Raw genomic sequence first — 16,843 nt, forward strand, 5'->3', positions numbered from 1 at the left:
CACTACATCCTTCTCCAAAAGTTAACCAGATTCTCTTCCAAAAAAATCTTACGGTAATGTTACTGTTTCTCCAAGCTCAAAAATATGAGCAAAAATTGCTAGCCATCATTTAAACTAAACTCTGATATTAATTAACACTTACCACTATATGCTTAGGAAAAAAAGGACCTGAGTGATTAAAATTATACAAATACAAAATTATACGACCAGGCTAGGCTGGTCCTATTGAGTATATAAGTTCCCAATGAATATCAATGGCCCTCTTAAAGCTATCCACCCCTTTGCTCATTTCCACTTCTTCCGGTAAGCTGTTCCAATTGCCCACGACCCTACTAAAGAAGTAATTTTTCCTAATTTCCAGGTTAGCCTGAGATTTGAGTAGCTTAAAACCCCACAAAGTTATTCTAATTTCGATACATGAAAAGTGAAAATGTCTCGAAAGAACATCCCAAACATAAACAATACAAATATACCATATATTAATTTGCTATCCAGAAATGCTTTCAAAATAACCAAAAGTATTAACTATATTTTACATAAAATAACACCTTCATATATTTATAAAATGTTAGAGTCAACTTATTTTCAGTTATTCAGTACCTAAAGGAATACACGTTTATGGAAATGAAAACATTCTAAAAATATGTATTGAAATTCTTAAATCAATTGCAAAAAATTGAGGAAGTTTTATGAATAACTCTTGATATCGATAAGAATTAACTTTTAGAACAAAACAACCACACTAGTTTTTTGTAAAATAAATTTATATGCATTATCAAGAATTTTGAAAATGATAATTTTTTTTCTTTTTTTGAATTCTAAAAAAAAAAGAACTTAGAGGAAAGTACCCCCAAAACGGGATAGCTTATCTATTCTTCGCTTTAATTTTTATTGTGTACAAGGTAAATTCCAAAGTTAGACATCATTTAAAACCTTTTCAACTAAGATAAATAAATACCTTTGTTCTGAACAGTAAAGTAATGTAAACTAACAATGTCAAAAAAGCACAAATTCACAGATTACTGCATGTGCTGAACATTAAATTAACAACGTCTGAAAAGCACAAATTTGCAGATTACCTGCGAATTTGTGCTTTTTAGACGTTGTTACTTTACGTTACTTTCCTTTTGAACTACTTGAAATGAAATAAAGGGGGGTTCAACCGAACCAAGCACTGGAACCAGAGGCAGGGTTGTTATATTTTGTCCACCCCGGAAGAAACCTGGAAATATCGTCCCGGACAAAATGTGACTTTGTCCATTTCATCACTAAACTGAAAGTTTTGAGTTAAAATTTGAAATTTGAAAATAATAAATAATTAATAATAGATTTTTCCTGTTCAAGTAATATTTTAATACAAAATATCATACATAAATATGTATATAAACAATTGATTGTAAAATATTTTAAAGTGAAAATAAAAAAAATTCAATCAGTTGAAGTTTATATAAGAGTGTTAATAAATCAAATGAGTGTTAAAATAAATTATAATGCATGTAATAGCATTTGTAAAACAAGCACATTAGCTGTAAATTTTAATATGTTTATCTGTGATACGGAAGTTTATTGCCCATAATAAGTGCATTTATATAATTAAAAAGTAGAAATAAAAAGTTTTTAAAGATTGGAGTTTCAAAACATTAAAAATCATATTTAAAAAAAAAAAAAGAAAAGAAAAACTACTTGATATTAATAAAAGAAATGTTTGTATGAAGTGAAATCTGTTCTTGCAATACAAATACAAATGTGATGATCAGCAACAGGCTCTGACTAGGCTGCTCCCTAGTCAATTTATTAGTCCCCAATGAAAATTAATGGCCCTTTTAAAGCTTACATGAAATACACCGCCAGCTCAGTCAATTCCAGCCAAGGACTGCAGTTACGTGCTTATTAGCACTCATCAGCCCGGCATAGGAGTGACTGAGCTGGAGGTGGAGAACCTCTTAAGGAAGCCAAGAGTGCCAAACAAACTGGTAGCTAATGCACTAACTAATTAACTTACTGAATATCTACCCTCTTGCCTATTATAGCCTCTTCCGATACACTGTTCTAAATACCCACAACCCTACTAAAGTAGTAATTTTTTCTTAATTTGTATGCCATTAACGTACCCATAAAATATGCTGAGTACATAAATATTTTAATATAAGGTGACATCAATAAAAACTCGAAAATATAAGAATCATTCTCCAGAAAACGTAAAATCAAATCGGTCCAGTAGTGTTGGAATAATTCGAAAACACACATAAAAAGCTGCAATATGAAATCATAACCTCCTTTTTTGAAGTCGGTTAAAAACATTTGCTGGCATCCAAGCCGTAACAGATAAAGCAGCTTGCTATAGGAAATTGTATCAATTTCCAAAAATAAAGACACTTACTTTCAATATAATTTATTATTTCTCAAGAATGTTTGTTTTAATTCTACGCAAGATCTTCTCACTCCTTAATCAAATTCCATGTTTTACGAATAATTTTAGAGCGTATCATGCTGGCTAATGACAAAACATAGACGCATGTTTTTTTTTGCCAAAATGCTTTTTTGCTGTTTTATATTACACATTACTTCAACGAATGCGCAACTGCTCGGTTGGTTGGAATGTCGTGCTATTAATCAATTAATCTGAATGACGCCAGTTTGAATCCGTGCCAATAAATATCTCTTTAATAATTCTTTTTTTCGGTCAGAGGCTCACATAAGCGGAACTGTATTTGCCACAACCCGTTTTTTTGACAAGCACAATTACTGCCTTTTCACGTGTAGCTCAGTCACACTTTTAATGATATTTATGTTTGCATTGAAAATATGTACAACCAAAAAGTGAGCAATGATCACATCACAACGTTGTATTTAACGAGGATTTGTTACTGATGTCTTCAAATTACATGCCTTCTCTTGTGCGCTTACTTTTTTCGATTCTTCTTCATAATGTTCTTTCTTTGAAATTTTTAAAGAGCGAAATACTACATGAAACGATTGGAAGCACATTGCGGAGTTCTACACGGGTCGACTAGTGTACCAATATTCTGTTCTCCAAAACTTTGTTTTTTCTTTAAAAAATGTTATTCCTGAGTTAAAACTATTTTTTGCTCCAGGAATGGGTAAAATTTGGCATTTTTGGTCCTTTTCTAAGAGCTCTAGCAAATTTATTTGAATTAACTGGATGATCAAACGCTGCTTTTTGTAAAGCTGAAAGAATGAACTTTTATTTTGTGCATAAAAAGAAATGATTTCAGTTTTACATAACTGGAAATTTTCCTAGGTAAAATTGTTGTTCAAGAAGTGCTGTTCCGGCTTGCTAAAGTCAATGAAGGACTTACATTAGGAAGCTATTGTTTTTTCCTGTTGCAGTTAGTTATGCATGCTAGAAGCACTGAAAGAAATAGCATAATGCTGGTGATCCTTTATTACGAAAAAAATTATTTAAACTTAAGGAAAAAGGAAAAATAGACTTTTTCCCTCCCAATAGAAGACCCATAGGACAAGTGATAAAAATTTGAAAATACTGGGGGAAAAACCTGTTGGGTTGTCCTTTAATGTGAAAAAAAATTGTCTTGTTATTCCAAGGCAGCCTTTAAAATAATTAACTTTCCCACATTGCATAAAATAGACTAAGTAGATTTGATAATTACTTAAAAAATACTGCTTAACCTAATTTCATTGAACTATGTTTACAAAATATTAATTTTACGCAACAAGTAGCTTTAAATTTTTATTACATTGTATTTACAAAACATAATTTTTCACCAAAAACAAAAATATTTTTCTTTAGAATCAGCTGACCCATCTGAACAGTAAGAGTATTTTCCAGAGGATGAAAGTATACCTTCATTAAAATTATCAATTACATTTTATCAAAATAAAGGTGTTATTAAGTTAAAGTTTTGCACCGAAAGCACGACAAAGGGTCAGTTTTAAGCTATTCAAATTTCAAGCTGACCTGGAAATTAGGAAAAATTACTACTTTAGTATGGTTGTGGGCACTTGGAACAGCTTATCGGAAAAGACAGTAATGAGCAGGGAGGTGGATTGCTTTAAGAGGGCCATTAATCTTCATTGGGGGCTAATAAAGTGACTAGGAGCAGCCTAGGTGATCCCATATTCTGTTGCTGGTCGTCACATTTGTAGTTTTATTCCCCAAAGCAGAATACTTTACGATGTTCTGCAACGTAAAATCATTTGACCAAAATTGTTCTGCCAGTACTTCAAGAATTGTATGCGAAAAAACGTGACATTTCCCACAAATTGGGTGTCAAAAATCAAAATCGTTTCACGTGGGAGTTTTTTTTCTTTTTTTTTTTAACTGGACTGTTGCTATTTATTTCTGTGGAAATCGGATATTTACGGAAACATCACAGCTTTCAACCAAATGACTAACTAAAAACGACTGAATTTGGAAAATTAGTTGATCATAAAAACTATAAAATCAAAAAAAAAAAAAAAAACTTTAAAAAGGTGTCAAACCTGACTCGATTGAGATTCTCCGAAAATAGTTAATATGCTTTCTAAAATGCACAGAAAGAGCAAGATACAAAATTTTATGAAAATCCGAACCTAGGTAGTAAACCACATTATTTTTTTGGTTAATTTTACGTGGCATGAAGGAGCAATTAAAATAATGTTACTAAATAAAGAAATTACTGAAATAATAAATAAAATGAGTTGAGTTTGGGTTGCATATAATAAAACACTTCAAAACTTTCTAAATAATTGAAATATTTTCTGGATGCAAAGGGATTGAAATCTCAAACAAAACACGCAATTTCCGGCGATTGACGTGTTTCAGTGTTGGCATGTTTCCAAAACATACGTACGTGGAGGAAATTGCAGTGGATGAAGATCGATTGAGAAAGTCCTACCATGGCGAGCTTTCCGCCACATTATCGTAATTTGCGAGAATTTTAGATTTTCTTCTAGTTTTATAAGAAATCTGCACAATTTCTGCAAAAGTCTATCTTGAGTTGGAAGATATTTGTAGAAAATCTGCTGTTTCTACAGATTTTCTGCGCCGTCGTTTCTGCAGATTTTCGGCATTGCAGTTTTTGCAGATTTTCGGCACCGCTGTTTCTGCAGATTTTCTGCACCGCAGTTTCTGCAGATTTTCTGCACCGCAGTTTCTGCAGATTTTCTGCAGAAATTTCACCGAAATTTGCAGCATTTCTGCAGAAAAATTGTCAGTTTTCCTCTCACACTTGAACTGAATTGTTCTGCAGCTCAGGCACCTGTTCTGCGACGTACGTCGCAAATTTAGCAGTATTCTGCTTTGGGGGTTTTATTACTTTCTGAAAAAGATAAAAAGCTATAGTATTAGGCTCTAATTAGTCACTAATTATGCAATAAAAATGTTTTTATACCTCATTCTCCCTGAAGTAATGCCTAGTTACTTAACCTGTGGTAAAAATATCCATACATCAAGGAAATTTAATTCCATGTCACTAAGAAATTTTTAACCTTCAAATTAGAATCAAATGTTTATAAAACCCATTAATAATTAAATATATTTTGAGCAGGCCTAGCTCCTGGGGTAGGTGATCTGTGCCACTGCCAAGGGCGCAAATTTCATAATGGCAAAATGTAAGGAGGCAAGAAAAGAAGTAAATTTTCGAACGCGAATTTGTTCCTTTGGTTTTTTTTTCTTTTGCAGCCCAAATTGCAGCATTACGTGAGAGTATGCTCGATGATTTAACATATATATATATATATATATATATATATATATATATATATACATGCAGTCGATTCGAGATAACTCGAATGTTACTATAACTCGAAGTTTTTATCAAGTCCCAACCTCTTTGTCTTTAATCCCATGCTAATTAATCTCAATATCTTGAAGTTAACTTCCTTTAATTCAAAGTTATTTCAAAGATGACTCGAAAATTATTTCGAAAGAACGAAAAAGAAGAAAGAAGCCAGTAATTATGAGAGGAAAATTAATTCACCTTCACTTACAATTTCTGCCCACTAGGCCTCTAAAGTAAGAAGAGCACTGGTTGAGCCAATGTGGGTGGGATAAAGGAGTCACACATTGGGAAATGAGTAAGCTTCATTTGTTTTGTTGTTTACACTTTGACATGTCGCTGGACTACGAATTTGCTTTTAAGCTGTCAAGATGTCAAGTCAACTGATTGTACCTTTATTCAAATGCTGACCTAATTTAAGATGTGTTCCCCTTCATTCTTTAGTTCGATCATTTGCTGATAAGTTCCTGAGAGACAGAATAAGTTTTCTTTACCATTAAAGGATGTCTAAGTAAGTACTCTGTCAGTGATATTAAAAGTAAAAGAGAAACTTCTAAAGCGGTGTTATCCATGAATCCGAATTTGAAACAAATGAAGATGTGCACCTTTCCTGAAGTAGAATCGGCTCTATCCAAGTGGTTTCAGAATTATCGAAATCAAAATCATGCTTTTGTTTTTTTTCTCTCAATAATTTTGATTAAACTGTACATATTGTGCTTTAAAACTATTTTAAGTTCTGTAATTTTGTCTATTATATGTAAATATTAATTGAAATATTCGATGGTTTTTCTTTTAAAATGTCAAAAACCAAAACTAGAGGTAAGTCGAAGTTTTCGTCGGTCCCTTTAGATTCGAGTTATCACAAATTGACAAATTTGTTACATTGAAGTTTTAAAAATAGAATTTCAGGCTTCAAGATGAGATATCAGGGGAGGTTACACAAGTGATTTCGTTAGAGCTCTAAGACAGTGCCAGCTTTAGTAGTTTCGCCACCCTAGTGGTTATTGACAAGTGCTTCCTGGTCTTAGAAATATATATATATATATATATATATATATATATATATATATATATATATATATAGGGTGGCGAAACTACTAAAGCTGGCACTGTCTTAGAGCTCTAACGAAATCACTTGTGTAACCTCCCCTGATATCTCATTTTGAAGCCTGAAATTCTATTTTTAAAACTTCAATGTAACAAATTCTTTAGAAGCAACCCCAAATTCATCTTAAGGCTCCCATTTCAAGGAATTTCAAAGTGAAGTTCTGCTAACACTCATCGTTTCCCTAATGTTGTTACTAACAAGGATAACCTGAATTGTGTCATTAAAAAATATGAATATTGTAATTGAGTCGAAAATGAGATACTGAATCGAGTGTCAGTGTGGCCATATATTTTACTAGGTTTAAAATACTCCTAGGTCTTGCTTCCTCCCTTATTAACTGATATGAACGCCCCTGGTAAGTCTAATTTTCATCTATTTTAGACCTAGAAATGACAATAGTAGCTCTGATGAATGACTTGTACTTGAAATGACTTGTAACATTTCCATCTTCTATTTTTCTTTTATGTCTGAAAACTTGTTAATTGTTTGGCATAAATTTTTAATCAGAATTTGATGCACAATATTAAAAATCTTCTCTCATTTTAGTTAACAGTGATGCTTTAAAGCGATTTACAGAAGTGGTAAAGATTTTCATTGCTGGTATGCTCATATTTTTATAGATATTTGTTTTCAACAATTTTTAATATGTTCAAGGTTTTCGCTAAGGTCGCATTTTTCTCAAAATACGAAAACACAACCTAAATTGCAAAAATGAAGCAAGGTATTTTCACTTTTATGCTCAAAACAGAAAAAAGTGATGCACAATTAGGGATGAAAACAATGGGGGAAAAAACGGAAAAAAAAGAAAAAAAAACGTTTTTTTCCTAAGGGGTTTATTTCCACTCCGGAAAAATTGAAAAATTATCTTTTTCAACTTTTCAGGAAATTTTAATTGAAATTTTCAGCAAAAAGTGATTAGAAACTTCTCATACTTAAATTCTGATGCTATTTCCTGCCCCCCCCCCCTCCTTGTATGGTAAAATACTGTCTAACTTTAATAATGCAAGATGTTGAATGATAATATAATTTGAATATAAATCATAAAACATTTAACACTTTTTGCAAAAAAAAAAACTAAACCAATACCCTTGTGGAGATTTTTTCCTCCTTCATAAAACTTCATAACTTTAATCACAAAACTATGTTTCTGCTGTCTGTGCTAACCAAATGTACAGGATGCGGCAAAAAAACCCGGTTAGCAATTTTCCTTGTAACTTCATTAAAAAAAAATAAATTAGGTCCTAGGTCGTTTCATATGAACAATGAAAGAACCATCATATACAATAGCATCACAATGTATCTCTGCACTTATTCTAAAATTGGCATTCTTCATTTTCATCTTCAGCAACCCTTCTCAACTCGTTTTCGTCTTCTCTCGAGTAGTCTTCATCAGTAGGAATACTATTACTTAATTCATTAAGCAGGAATGTTAATGACTAGACTTATTTCCCGTTCAAAGAGCTCCATTTATTGAAATCGATGGAGGGTGAGATTGATTTTCATAGAGGAGAAATTCATCCAGGTTTAAATATACAATATTGCAAATAATGAAAAGCTTTGAAAATGAATCTGCATCGAATTTTAAACTTTTCATTAAACAGACTTACTGATTTTTCTGTAAAAATGAATGACTAAAAAGGTTTTTTTTTCTGCACGTGAATATGAAGTGACTTTTGAGTCACAATTCTTTTCTCTATGAATTTGATATAACTTTTTTTCCCCATCTTGACCAATCTTCATGAGTTGCTCCACATATTCTTTGTCTATTGCTATATTCGTCTCTAATGAGAATAATTCTTTTGATGTTTCTAAAAATGGATTTCCATGTTCAGCTATTTCTCCTCAAGGTCTGACTCATCAAGACCTTTCTTGACAACAGGCTTTTGAAACTTAACATTTCTTCATTGCGCATATACAGCCTTTCTTTAAACGATTCGAGGTGTAACTTTTTCAAAATGTGTAACTAAGCCGTAACTTTAAGACCAACCAACGTCCATCTTCTTAACGCAGTTGGATCTGTGATAGACCAATTACACCCCTGTTTCATTTCACCACTTTATTGTTTTGCTTGTAAGCATGGTTCAATTTAACTACAGAAGATACGTTCATTGTCTTTTTTACAACAAACATTCCTTCTTTGATGCTTTTGTGTACGCCTGGAAGGTTTGTGGATTAAAGAAAAAGATCTTTTACGAAAACTGGTTACCATCGAGCATAGTTACTAAAAAGTATATGTACATCGTTTAGTATAGAGATAAAATGCGAAAAAAAAAAACACAGAATCAACTCCTTCAAAGTTTTAGTAAAGATATTAAAGTTCGTTGAAAGCTGTGATCTATTCAACATTAACATTAAAAGCCCAAGCTTTAACATAGGCGGATTTAGGACTGAGTTCCTGGGGGGGGGGGGGGCAGGATTGTTTTTGAGCAACATTTTTAATTACCCTCCCCCATGTTTTGGTGTGTTCTCCTGTGATGCATAAGGCTATGCTTTACTTTTTTTGTGTGTCGTTTTCATTAATGTGTTTTCATGCTGTCCTTTTTGAATTGACCTTAAGAAGGGTGACTGGTATCAAGAGAGTGACACAGGGCTCCCTTTTAAGTGGGATATAGAATATCTCCAATTTTAGGGAGTCTGGAAGTTTCTCCCCCGGAGGAAATTTTGTAAAATGGATATAAAATTCTGCATTTTGAAGCATTATAAGGGTTAATTGGATAGACAAAAATCTTTAAAAAAAAAAAATATTTGTCTATTTTTTCCCCTAAGTTTTATGATTTAATGTGCTTTGTGATGTTAGTTAATGCTTTAAAAGAAATGGTGTACAGATTTAGAAAATAGGTAATATGAGAGTAACATACTACTTATTTGAACTATTTATAATTTATACATTTGCTAAGAAATAAAATTGAAGCGCACTTTGCTTAGGGGTTTCGAAGACTTGTCCAATTATTTTCAAGATTTAGTTGGTTAGATTGGGTGTTTTGGCACAAGAGCCCTAGTAGGTTATACTGCCCCAATTCTTTTCAAGGATTTTAGAACATTTAACAATTTAAGGCACCTTATTTGCATTTTCCAGTTACAATTATACAGTATTGTTCAAACTTTGTAAAAAAAAAACAGCTATTTTAAGTTTTCAAAAAATAAACTATAGAATTCTCATTAGAACAACCTTTTTTTTAAATATAAGCAATGCAAAAAACGAAAAGGAATGTTTTTTTTTTTTTTTTTTTTGTGGGCTAAACAGATTCATTAACAATATGCAGTTGGAGCAAGATAAAAGCAATCAATGCATAAAAATTTTCAAAATAGTGCATTCAGAATTAAATAAATAGCAAGATATGAAACATGTGAGTCACAAAAATGTATTTCAAGTAATATGTTACAAACGTATGGACCATGATTTTTAAATTTTTGATGCAGAATGTAGTAAAGAGCTGAATTTGACATATTTTGGCATTCCTTCCCCTACCATTTGTTAGAAATTTTAAAATTTAAGGTTTGTAGCCACATGTTTTCAAATATTCAATGCTTTCAAGCACTTGAAAATGAAATTAGTTTTTTCAAGCACTTTCCCTTTTTTAAGGAACGAATCATGCAATTTTTTGCGAGTTATGGGCCCTCTTCAAAGTAGTGACCCTAAGCTAGCGCTTGATTATCTTATAAGCTCCGGCCTTGTATGTAATTCACTCTTACCTGCAGATTTTTGTAATTTTTACGCACATTTGTCAGTTTTTACAGTTAAGGATTTTTTACAATTTTACCAATCTGGACAAATACAAATACAAAAGTGACGACTAGCAACAATTCATGGGGCCTGGTAGGCTGGTTCTAGTCAATTTACAATCCCCAGTGACGATCAATGGCCCTCTTAAAAATATCTACTCCCTTGCTCATTACCACCTCTTCCGGTAAGCTGTTCCAAGGTTCCACTACCCTGCTAAAATAGTAATTTTTCCTAATATCCATGTTAGCCTGAGATTTAAATAGCTTAAAGCAATGACCCCTTGTCCTGTTTTCAGTGCTAAACTTCAGCCCCATAATATCTTTCGTTTTAATAAATTTAAACAACGGAATCATGTCCCCTCGGTCTCTTCTTTGCTCAAGACTGTACATTTTTAGCCTTCTAAGCCTGGAATCAATCTAAGTGAGAAAGTCCACTTATTAGCCTTGTAGCCCGCCTTTGAACCCTTTCCAATACATTAATATCTTTCTTAAGATAAGGAGAACAAAACTGAACAGCATACTCCAAATGAGGTCTTACCAAACTTCTATATAAGGGCGGAAAAACTTCTTTAGATTTGTTTAAAATAACTCTATTGATAAACCCAAGCATCTTATTGGCTTTGTTACTAGCTATGCTGCACTGTTGGCTAAACTTTAAATCCTGACTTATTAAGACGCACAGATCATAACTTTTTCTGCCTGACTAATGACTGAACCTTGCAAATAATAACTTGCACACTTATTTCCATGTCCTAAAAGTAGCACTTGACATTTCCCAACATTAACAGCCATACCCCATTTATCAGCCCACTCCGTAATATGATCTAGATCATCTTGCAGCTGATTTGCTTGTTCTTCATTTTCTACACTCCCCATAACTTTGACATCAGCAAAACAATTCATGTTCCCAGAAATATTTTTATGAATATATAATGTATAAACGTGTGAATCCAGAAGGTTCTTCAAAATCTTTCGCCTCTAACGACACAAAATATCTAGTTTTTGAAATCATGCAAATTGAAAATGAACATTCTGAAAAGAAAGAAAACAAATCATAACGAGTAGATTGTTCTGTTAGGGCAAATGGGAGAGGGGGGGGGTTCCCTTTGTTTTGGGTTCTAATTTGTAAAAATAATCGTCAATTGTTATAAGTGTTGCAGCTGAATGCGTAGGTTGTTTAGCCTATATTTCTATTTATACTTGCTCAAATGGTTTTCAGTCCAAAATAGTGAATTCAGACATTTTTAGAACCCCAATGACAGCTGTTCTATTTGTATTTAACGTTCTTTTTTTTTCCCATTGGAAAAGGACATTCGCTATTCTCTTCATTTTTATTGAACTATTCAAAAAAGAAAAAAATAATGATTTTTCTGTTTTAAGATTTTGGAAGCTGTGTTGTTACTTAAAGCTGAGGGGCATTGCCCACTATGCCCCCTCCCCCTTCTATAAATCTACTCATGCCCTTCTAAACTATTCAAAAAAAAAAAAATTTCAAATTTTTGGAAGATGTGTTGAAAGTCCTCCCAGAACTGGGGGGCATTGCCCCCCTCTGCCCCCCCCCATAAATCCGCCTATGAGCTTTAATACGGTGCTCCAAAATTTGAACATTGGGGGATGGTGCTTTCTTTCTCAGATTTTTAAGTTATAAAAACTTCTTTGTCAAAAGTGTCTTCATTGCATCGATGTGAATCTTTTTGTAAGAAGTAGTTCGAGACATTTTATTATACACTTCAGGTATGTTTTTTTTTTTTCATAAAATGAGTAAAAGCTTACTAGTGATCATTCGGGTAACGGAGAATTAACAACAGCAACAAAAGTAATAATAGTAATAAGAAGAAGAAATTTAAAATTCAAACTTTAAATTTGTTTCTATTAGAAATATGTTGTCTTGACATTAATTTCACCCATTTTCCTTCAAGTTCTCATTCTCTTATACTCTTTGAAAATAGTTTCAATTATGCGTGCTCAGTCATAAAAAACGAGGTGCATCATGGTCGGATAATTGGACATTTCGGGCAATTAGAGTTCGAATAACTGGAACCCTACTTTGATACAACCCTAATTAAATGTATCTTTAAATTCAGAAACCAGTAATTATGTTATGCGGGTGGAAAATTCACATCTGAGAATTTATAGTTTAAATATATCGATTTTTTTTTAAATCCACTTTTTGTGCAGTTATTTCTCAAATTTGATCTTTAATGGAGCTTTAAACGGTAAAAAATATAATTAACATCTATGGAGTGACGCAACCAATGATTTAAATATTATAATAATTTTTTTAGAAAATAAAATCGGCATTTTTGGTTTTGGACCAAAAATGGCCGCTAGGGGGATTTTGGAATGCCTCCCCTTCCTAAAATATTTGTATATACAATGTCTACAAACATGCCAAGTTTGAAAATTTTATCACAAAATGCAGTTTCTTCCCCCGTAGCCCCCCCCCCCCCCCCCGACTATAGAGTGTGACGAATTTGGGGGTTCACCTGGTAGCATGGGATCCGGCGGAGAACTATTTGTCACAGACTCAGTCTTTTCACTGCAAATTTTTTATTTATAAAAATATACTTGTACACCATTTCGATTTGGAGTACTTCTCTTGGTTAAAATAAATATTTACAGATATAAACAGCAATGTTCGTGGTACACATGATTTCGTAAACAGTCCTCACGACGAGATCTATCTCCGAGGGCAGTCACACATTATCCAAGTCCAGCTCGCGTGAGCTCTTCACCTTCGGACGCGTCCGATCTCTCCAAGATCTTTTTTCCAAGTCTCCAAATCTTGAATTTTTTTCCTTCTCGCCTTCTCATCAAGGGGCGTTGTCTTGTCCAGAATTTTAATTTCATTGGATGAGTGATGGAGTGGCGATCGACTCCTGGTCCAGGGAGCAATTCCTATTTGCTGCTACGTTGAATCCACTTGGTCTGCATCCTGCCTACGGCCCGCGGCAAAAAACCAGACACAAAGTACCGCGCTCTAGTCCGTGTTTAAAGGAGGCGAAGCTGCCACAGGCCAGACTGTGTCCACTGCTCCACTCAACACCCAGACCGAGGGGCGACATTCGGGGTCAAGCGCACCAGGGGTCCTGCGTTGGTCACGCGCCACTCTTGGAAGGTCATCTCCGCTGTTTCCTAGGTGCTTGGAGATCGTCACAAGAGCATAGGACTGTGGTTAACCTGTCCTTACTCTTTAAGATGCAGCAGTTTGCAGGGGGAGGAGTAGAAACCTCCAATTGATGACGTTTGGTTTCTCCTACGTCTAGACAATGAATACATAAACTAAAAGTTACTGCTTGAGTTAAATAATGTTTAATAAACAGATATACAAAGTAAAACAAATAATTATTTTCTGAAAATCTTAGCATTTCTGCTTTTTTTTTATAATCGGTGCCACTGCTGCAGATTATATGAAGCAGGGTTTCTGCTATGGTCGCATTTCTCACAAAATGCGAAAACACTATCTCAATTGCGCAAACAAAGTAAAGCATTTTCGCTTTTTTGCTCAAACAAAAAATATTTTTTTTTAAAAAAAGAGAGAGAGAAACAATGTATAGTCCAAGAGAGGAAGTAGCATGACGACAGTCAACTTAATCTTTTTTAAATCTTAAGCTAAGATTTTAAAATTACTAGGAAGTCACCAATACTTAGTCTTCCGGCATTGTGCCCTTCTCAATAGCATAGATAGTAACGAACTTTCAATAACTGCATTATTAGGAGGAAGAGACGTTCTAAAAACCAAATATGCAGTTTTTTTTTTTTTTTTTTTTTTTTTCATTTTAAGTTAAAAAAAATAGTTGCTGTACTTATTTCTTTAAGGATGCCATAGAGATGAAATAAGAATTTTATTTTGAACTGGAGATGAAACACACTGTGACATTTAGTAAGATATGCCCCCGAATATGTAACATTTTAGCATTTTGCTAAAACTTTTTCCACAATTTTAGCTTTTATGCTAAAGAACTTTTGAACCCAGCTTAAACCCTGATATGAAGGGTTTTTCTTTTCAGACTTTAAAATTCTTTTATTCTAAAACCATATACATAAAAAATTTGTAATTAATAATTGCTTTTTCATTTCAATGTTGTTTGTTACTCAAGTAATCTAAGATTTTTTTTGACAACTAATTAAATTAGTTGAAATTGAGTTGTGTACATAAGTAAATATTTTTATTTTTTTTTAACAGTTAAAATGCTGTATTCATTCATTAAAACCTAAGTTCTTGATTAGAGAATAGTTCAATATTACTGGTTGTTGAAAGATTTAAATTTGTTTTACATAAATATTCTGCTGTATGCAAGTAAAGAGCTGCAAGTAACAAGCAAGAGAGTATGCAAGTAACTGCAAATTTTTCATTTTTCTGCATTTTTTTCATCTATTGTACATTATCTTTATTGTAAATGCTCGCTTATTTTGTTTCCGCTGAAAAAAATGAAAAAAAAAGTCTTAATTCCAACATTTTCCTGTTGTTAGTGCTGAATCCACCACTCATTTCTTCATATATCTCAAAAAGTAATTTCTGTAGATACTGTCATTGACCTGCACATGGAAGTATTATTTACGTAAGAAAACTATATTATTTCTATACTTTAACTATCACTTATGTATGCTTTAAGAGTGGTGTTAATAATTTCTTACAATTCTTATGTTAACTAGTTCCTGAAAGAAAAGTATTTGTTTTAGATTTCCTATAATATTTCTTTGTCGATAATTTAATATACTATTTTTACCAAAAAAAGAGCATCTTTTCAAAATATATTTTTAATTATCAGCCTAAACCGTTTTAAACACTGCATTTTATTAATATGCAAATGCTTTTCAAGTAGGGCAAAGAAAGGAAACCATTATCATTGTTAACGTAAATCAGGGAAATCTGGGAAAAGTCAGGGAACCCTTTTTTTCCAGTTAATGTTGCCACCTGGTATTACCTACCAAATTTCATCAAAAAAAATTTTATCGTTATCTGTTTTTGAGTATAAAGTCATTAATTTTGAAACTCGTTATTTTCTTCCAGAAGGAGCTGAAAGATCTGCAGTTCAAGCTAAGGTAACCTACACAAACTAAACAAATTGATTTTTTTTTTCAACTATTAAAATAAAATATTTATTGAATACTAGTTTTTGTGGATATAATTTCATAATGTCTAATTATTTAGTTATTTAAATTAATTGATATTTGTACTCTAAACCAGGATTTCTCAACCTTTTTCCACTTGTGGCCTCTTTATGCGCCCCAAATTCTTTCATGCTCCCCCCCCCCTCCCTTCCTCGTGTATGATACATAGATTGGCTCTAAAAGGGGCTTTCCCCCGCCCTTTTATTTTCAGCATTCTGTTACAGTGGAATGTTTCTTATACGCAGTTACTAAGTCTTAAGAGTCATTAACGTTGCCAAATTTGATTGAAGTAAACATATTCACGATGGGATATATGTAATGTTCATATTTTGTACAAAAAGTTTAATTTTTTACAATTTTGTTTTTTACAAGGAGTTTTCACAAATTTTTCATTTTCACTTCTACGGTTTTTGTTAACTGTTGCTTTTATTCTGAATAAATGTAAATAAAATTTTGCTCTTTAATTTCCTGTAGTCTTATTTAATTGATTATTTGAAAACATGCTCTAATTTCTATGTGATCAAAAATATTGCGAGCCACCATTTCTAGCGACTTCTTATGCAGTCAATATTTTACTGTTATCTTCGGTCAGACAATGGAGAATTATACCAGAATGTGAAAGTACTTGTTTCTTTAGTGTTTATTTAGAAGGATTGGAATAAAATTTATGTTTTAAAGGTTTTTTTCCAGTTTTTAGAAAATTTTCGGAAACTGCACCTTACATATTGGTTTAGCTCCCTGCTTTGAATGGTCCTGCTTACATACCACGCAGCCAAGATGCAGAGAAGCATCTTTACGTTGCATTATTACATTTTTTGAAGCATCTTTACATTGTGACACAAATCCTATTAGCAGGGGTCGAAGTAGTCCTATATATCCTATATTTCCTATATTTTCAAAAAAAGCATCAAAATCGTCCTATATTTTTCAAAAATGTCCTATATTTCCTATGTTCCCATTTTATACCAAATATATCTTTTAAAAAGAACGGTAAATAAACTTTCTGATATCGGATTTTTCGCTGAAAGTACGTCCCCAAACGAATTTCAAATTCAAGAACTCAACTGATTAAATTCTGCTACAGGCATCATCTCTCATTGGCTACAGCAATGTGACGTCACTCTATAGTGGGTGGAGTTTTGAGAACTAATGCTGA

General features: G+C 32.8%; 1 protein-coding gene across 4 annotated transcripts in view; it reads left to right on the forward strand.

The window, feature by feature from the left end:
* Positions 1–16,843, forward strand: part of LOC129216328 (centromere protein X-like) — a 40,294-nt gene that overhangs the window by 13,273 nt on the left and 10,178 nt on the right. For 3 of the 4 annotated variants that reach the window (XM_054850549.1, XM_054850542.1, XM_054850561.1), the window contains exons 3-4: positions 7,396–7,449; positions 15,587–15,618. In XM_054850549.1, the coding sequence (XP_054706524.1) occupies positions 7,396–7,449; positions 15,587–15,618 (86 nt within the window). The remainder of the gene's footprint in view (positions 1–7,395; positions 7,450–15,586; positions 15,619–16,843) is intronic. The other variant, XM_054850554.1, reaches the window with a different exon arrangement.

Source organism: Uloborus diversus, chromosome 1 (assembly GCF_026930045.1).
Source record: "Uloborus diversus isolate 005 chromosome 1, Udiv.v.3.1, whole genome shotgun sequence".
Taxonomy (NCBI): domain Eukaryota; kingdom Metazoa; phylum Arthropoda; class Arachnida; order Araneae; family Uloboridae; genus Uloborus; species Uloborus diversus.